The sequence below is a fragment of the Humulus lupulus genome, chromosome 8 (genome assembly GCF_963169125.1).
Source record: "Humulus lupulus chromosome 8, drHumLupu1.1, whole genome shotgun sequence".
Classification (NCBI taxonomy): Eukaryota; Viridiplantae; Streptophyta; class Magnoliopsida; order Rosales; family Cannabaceae; genus Humulus; species Humulus lupulus.
In genome coordinates this window covers 95,527,329-95,532,584 of record NC_084800.1, presented here as the reverse complement: position 1 = coordinate 95,532,584, position 5,256 = coordinate 95,527,329, and the positions used below count along the sequence as shown (strand labels likewise).

The window sequence follows — 5,256 nt, the reverse complement described above, 5'->3', positions numbered from 1 at the left end:
TTATTTTATTTTGGGTACACTAAATATTTATTGTCTACCTTTATATGTGATCTATGATAGTGTTGCGTTCTTCTTATGGGTGAACATTTGACCCGAAAAACTCGCAAACCCGCCCGACCCGAAAACCTGTTTTTTGGGAAAACCCATCGGATTCGAGTTAAATCCGACCCGAACCGGACAAAAGTCGGGTCGGGTTCTGTTTAAAATTTGTTAAAACTTGGGTTCGGGTTCAAACCCGAAATTCGAAAAAAATTGTATTTTTTAAAAAAAGTGTAAAAAAAATGGTATTTTTGCAAAATTTGGCTTTTTGGCCCAAAACCCAATTGGCCCAGTCCAATCCAAAATCTGAAAAAAAAAATGGTATTCTTGAAAAAAAGTGTAAAAAAATTGTATTTTTGCAAAATTTGGCTTTTCAGCCCAAAACACAAATGGCCCAGCCTAACCTGAATCAAACCCGAACCTGAATAAAACCCAAAAATTTCGGATCGGTTTCGGTATCATTTTTCTAAACCCAAAACCCGAAAACACGACCCGTGTGTACTTCTAGTTCTTATAACATTACTTATTGGCGTAGCCAAACACTTTTGATAAATAATAACTTAGAAGAAGTTCTAATTTGACCCTTCTGTATGATTGGCAAATAACAGGGTTTTTTGCTCATGTTATCACAAAGAAAAATAATTATTTTGTGTAGCTTATAGTAATTTAAATTTCTGTGTTTTTGTTTAAATTGCATGATAGCCCTTATAATCTAAAAAATATAATTTTGGATTCAATGTTTTATGAAACAATGAAAAATGGTCCCTCAAATCAATCCTGTCAAAAACCAAAAACATACTTTTTAAAACAACGCTAAAACCTATTATTTTAAATACAAATAAAACCCTAAAACTAACTCCCTTACCGAGCGTACCGCCAAAAAGAGAGCAGTGAAGGGTTGCCATGGACGCCGATCCCCTGAACCTCAACCGGGCGCTGACCGAGACACGCTTTTCTGACCTCAAGCCGGAGCTTTCTAAGTCCGTTCTCGAAGCCTTATCGCAAACCGGGTTCGAGTTCTGCACTCCAGTTCAAGCCGCCACAATCCCTCTACTATGCAAATTCAAAGACGTAGCTGTGGACGCTGCCACCGGCTCAGGAAAAACTCTAGCTTTCGTAGTTCCACTCGTCGAGATCATCCGTCGCGTTTCAACCCCTCCAAAACCTCACCAGGTTCGCCTGAATTCGCTATTCCTCTCTTAAACTCTGTTTGGATGCCGAGAAAAATGAAAAAGAAGAACACACTCTTGTTGGTTTGGATTATGCAGGTAATGGGAGTAATTATTTCTCCTACAAGAGAGCTAGCGTCTCAAATATTTAAAGTTGCGCAACCATTCATTGCGACGCTTCCGAATTTCAAGTCCATCCTCTTAGTCGGGGGAACCGATGTGAAAGCAGACATGGCAATGATAGACGAGGAAGGAGCTAACTTGTTGATTGGCACTCCTGGAAGGCTTAACGATATTATGGAAAGAATGGAAATTTTGGACTATAAGAGCTTTGAGGTATATATTTGGTTTCTCTAGAACCAAAGGATTGTGCTATTATTATTATTCTTATTTATCTTTTTTTATTCAGTTCAACATCTAGATTGAAATCTAAATTTGTTAAGGCGCTATGCAAAACAGTGGTTTATGGTCAAGTTCAGTTTTTTTTTTTTTAATTGAATGTTGTTCGCTTTGTTGGTAATTAATTATTAGGAGAACTTGTTATTAGTGAATTTGGTTTGTAGATTTGGTTGAATGTCTAACTATGTCATTTAAATTTAAATTTTATTTTCTGAAGAGAATGTTGGGTTTATTTTGTTGATGGCATTGTGTTGTAGTATGCTGCAATAGTATGAAATAAGCAATGGTAGTTTTTGCTTTTCACAGGTTTTAATTCTAGATGAAGCAGATAGGCTATTGGATCTGGGATTCCAAACGCAGATAAATGCAATTATATCTCGCTTACCCAAGCTTCGTAGAACTGGCCTCTTTTCTGCAACTCAAACTGAGGCCGTTGAAGAGCTTGCCAAGGCAGGGATGAGAAATCCTGTGAGAGTTGAAGTACGGGCTGAAACAAAGTCGGTAAATGGTACAATATTATCAGAACAAGCTGCATCTTCGAGAACGCCTTCCAGCCTTCACCTTGAGGTATGGTGGATCATGTTTTGAAAACTTGGAGTGAAGTTGGTGAATGAAAATGGTATATTACAGCACCCTTATGCTTCTTTTTTTTTACCTGCAGTACTTGGAGTGTGAAGCAGACAAAAAATCATCACAGCTTGTGGATCTCCTTGTTAAGAACAAGAGTCAAAAGATTATAGTGTGAGTTTTATGGAAGTGTTCAAGCGTATTCACATGTTGTCTGGGAATGAATTACTCTAGCATGCTAACCGACACCCCTTTTGTAGATACTTCATGACTTGTGCTTGTGTTCAATACTGGGGCCTTGTTCTTCCGCGTCTTGCCCCTCTCAAGGGTTTCAATCTTATCTCTCTATGTGGGGATATGAAGCAGGTAAAGTTTTGGAGTTCAGAATACTTGATCAAAGTAAATTCCACATTCATCATCTTGTAATTATTTACTCTTCCTCGTCATAAATTTTGTGTCCAATAGGTTGCAAGGGAGAAAGCCTTGGATCATTTTAGATCCCTTTCGAGTGGTGTTCTTCTATGCACTGATGTTGCAGCACGTGGGCTGGACATTCCTGGTGTTGATTTTGTGATTCAGGTAATTTCATAGGGGCACACTGTAAGTTATGTTGGTCCATGTTGTCTTCTAAGTTGAGTATACAAGTCATCTAGATTATTAATTTCGTTTCCAGAGTATCTTCTATCTATGCATTTATTTTTTACTTTCTGCTTTTGCAGTATGATCCCCCTCAAGATCCCAATGTCTTTGTACATAGAGTTGGACGAACAGCTCGTATGGGCAGAGAAGGAAATTCAGTTGTTTTCTTATTGCCAAAGGCATGTTCCTTGCACCTATATCCATTTGAAATTATTCATTCTTTTGAGTAAAATTTAGTTTTTTTTTTGGGTTAGGGGTGTCATTTTAATGATGATGGTTAAGGTGGTTGTTTTCTTTCATTCCAGGAGGAAGCTTATGTAGAATTCCTACGTCTGAGAAGGATTCCTCTTCAAGAAAGAGAATTTTCTGAAGGTGCTTCTGATATTATTCCTCAGGTCAGCTCAAATCATTCTTAAGTAACTTTTTCTTTATTATATAGTCTCGCAGTTGCATTTCTCAAATTATGAATTGTTTTAGAATTTTTATATATATATATATCAATATCCAGTGCTTGTAATTTGTTCTTTCCTGATATTTTTGCTAAATAAATTTGTTTAGATACGAACTGCAGCAACAAAGGACCGTGATGTCATGGAAAAAGGAGTTAGAGCATTTGTTTCTTTTGTATGTGGATATAAAAATCATAGTTGCTCATACATTTTCAGGTGCTTAGCTTCTCCTCCTCCTCTCTCTCTCTCTCTCTCTCACTCTCTCTCCTCCCTCCCTCTCAATTAAGATTTATTTATTTATTATTATTATTATTTTTTAATGCAGGTGGAAAGAACTTGAAATTGGGAAGTTGGCCATGGGATTTGGTCTATTGAAGCTTCCTTCAATGCCTGAGGTGAAGAGGTTTTCACTTTCCATTGAGGGGTTCACTCCTGCTGAAGATATCAATTGGGAGGACATCAAGTTCAAGTAAGATCATTTGCTCTTTTCGCGACTGAATAGGTTATAAGATGCTTCAATATGCTCGTGACATTAGTTGCTGGATGTCCTCTTTTTTTTTTCCCTCTCTAAATCCTGATGGTTTTGTTTTGCATGCTCTTAAATGATAATTTAGTTTTCAAGCTGTATAGTTATGAAACAGCTTCATTCCATAACTAAACTTCAACTTCTGACTCAAAAGTGTCAAAATGGAAAATTTAATCCACAAGTTTTAGAATGGGAAAGCGAACCATGTCTTTTGTGTCATAATCGTCAAACCTAATATATTTTGACGTAATTGCAATTTATTTTCCTTAACTGCCTTTGGTACAACTGCTCTTAGTAGTGAATTTTTTCGTCTTCCAAAATAAGCTGATGCTGACAGGAGACAAAAATGATAATTCAGGGATAAATCTCGGGAGAAGCAAAGAAAGAAAAATTTGCAAGCTAAGAAAGAAAAGCAGTTGTATGAACAAAAACCTCGAAAACCCAGCAAAAACTCAAATGCTGAACCTAGTGCAATGAGGAAGAAAACAGCTAAGCAGAGACGTGCTGTACAGACAGTTGAAGACGAAGATGAGTTGACACGAGATTACCGCCTCCTGAAGAAGCTGAAAAAGGGGACTATTGACGAAAGTGAGTTTGCAAAATTATCAGGTATTGAAGACTTGCTTTGAAATTCATGATACAGATGTGATTTTGCAAACACATTCAGAGCCCGCCAAAGAGTTCCAAAGATGCAATGAAATCTTAACCAGTGGATTAAGGAGTAACTTTTTGCAAAATTTACCGGATCTAAAGAATTACTTTGAAGTTTATGAGATGAGCAAGCTAATATGAAGTTCTGGGGGAAAATATTAAACCTTGGATAAGGAATTATTTGACTGCAGAGTTTTGAAGACTAACAAGCTATAACTAACCAACAGAGTTTTCCCCTTTGCTCATGCATAGGCTTTTGATTTTGCCCTTCTAATTTGGCTTTGTAATTGATTTTTTCCCTTTCCTATTTAATTCGTTGTTGTCCTTTGATTTTGATGAATTGTACCTTGCTTAGTTTGACTACTAGAAAAGAAGAGGCATTAGTGGATTGTATTCTGATATAGTGGTTCCCAGTGGAAAAAATAACACATGTTTAAAGTTTTACTATTTGGTGAGTATTGGAAAACTTCATACTAAATGGAACGTTAAATTTGTTAGCTGAAATTTCATTGTGTTTGGGCTCGACTCGTGAGAAGACTTGCATAAAAAGGGCATATAACTAGTACATATTGGTTTTGTATTGTGGTTAAACATACTAGATCTTTTGGAAATGATCATACTAGGAACTAGTAATCATTTGTAAAGGAAAATTTTACTATTCATACTTAACAGTGCTTAATATAACTAAAAAATATCTTAGCACTACTAATATTTTCAATTTGATGTCAAGCATTCCTCTCATACTCAAAATACTTCTCTTATTATATCAAGAATCGTAAAACCTTCTCTTCTCTCTCTATCCCTCTCTCTCATTCTA

The 5,256-nt window shown here is 36.4% G+C and overlaps 1 protein-coding gene across 1 annotated transcript; it reads left to right on the top strand.

The window, feature by feature from the left end:
* Positions 1-855: 855 nt before the first annotated feature.
* On the top strand, positions 856-4,943 carry LOC133798179 (DEAD-box ATP-dependent RNA helicase 18-like). The gene is made up of 11 exons (XM_062236388.1): positions 856-1,212; positions 1,308-1,544; positions 1,914-2,174; positions 2,269-2,348; positions 2,435-2,540; positions 2,640-2,753; positions 2,894-2,992; positions 3,119-3,208; positions 3,372-3,478; positions 3,588-3,731; positions 4,147-4,943. Exons 1-11 carry the CDS (start codon positions 943-945, stop codon positions 4,415-4,417), a joined length of 1,779 nt encoding a protein of 592 aa, XP_062092372.1. The 5' UTR covers positions 856-942; the 3' UTR covers positions 4,418-4,943.
* Positions 4,944-5,256: the final 313 nt, after the last annotated feature.

Coding starts and splice junctions, on each gene's coding strand:
- LOC133798179 (XM_062236388.1), top strand. CDS start 943: ATGGACGCCGATCCCCTGAACCTCAACCGGGCGCTGACCGAGACACGC. Junction 1,213..1,307: donor CCCCTCCAAAACCTCACCAG/GTTCGCCTGAAT, acceptor TGGATTATGCAG/GTAATGGGAGTAATTATTTC. Junction 2,993..3,118: donor TTGTTTTCTTATTGCCAAAG/GCATGTTCCTTG, acceptor CTTTCATTCCAG/GAGGAAGCTTATGTAGAATT.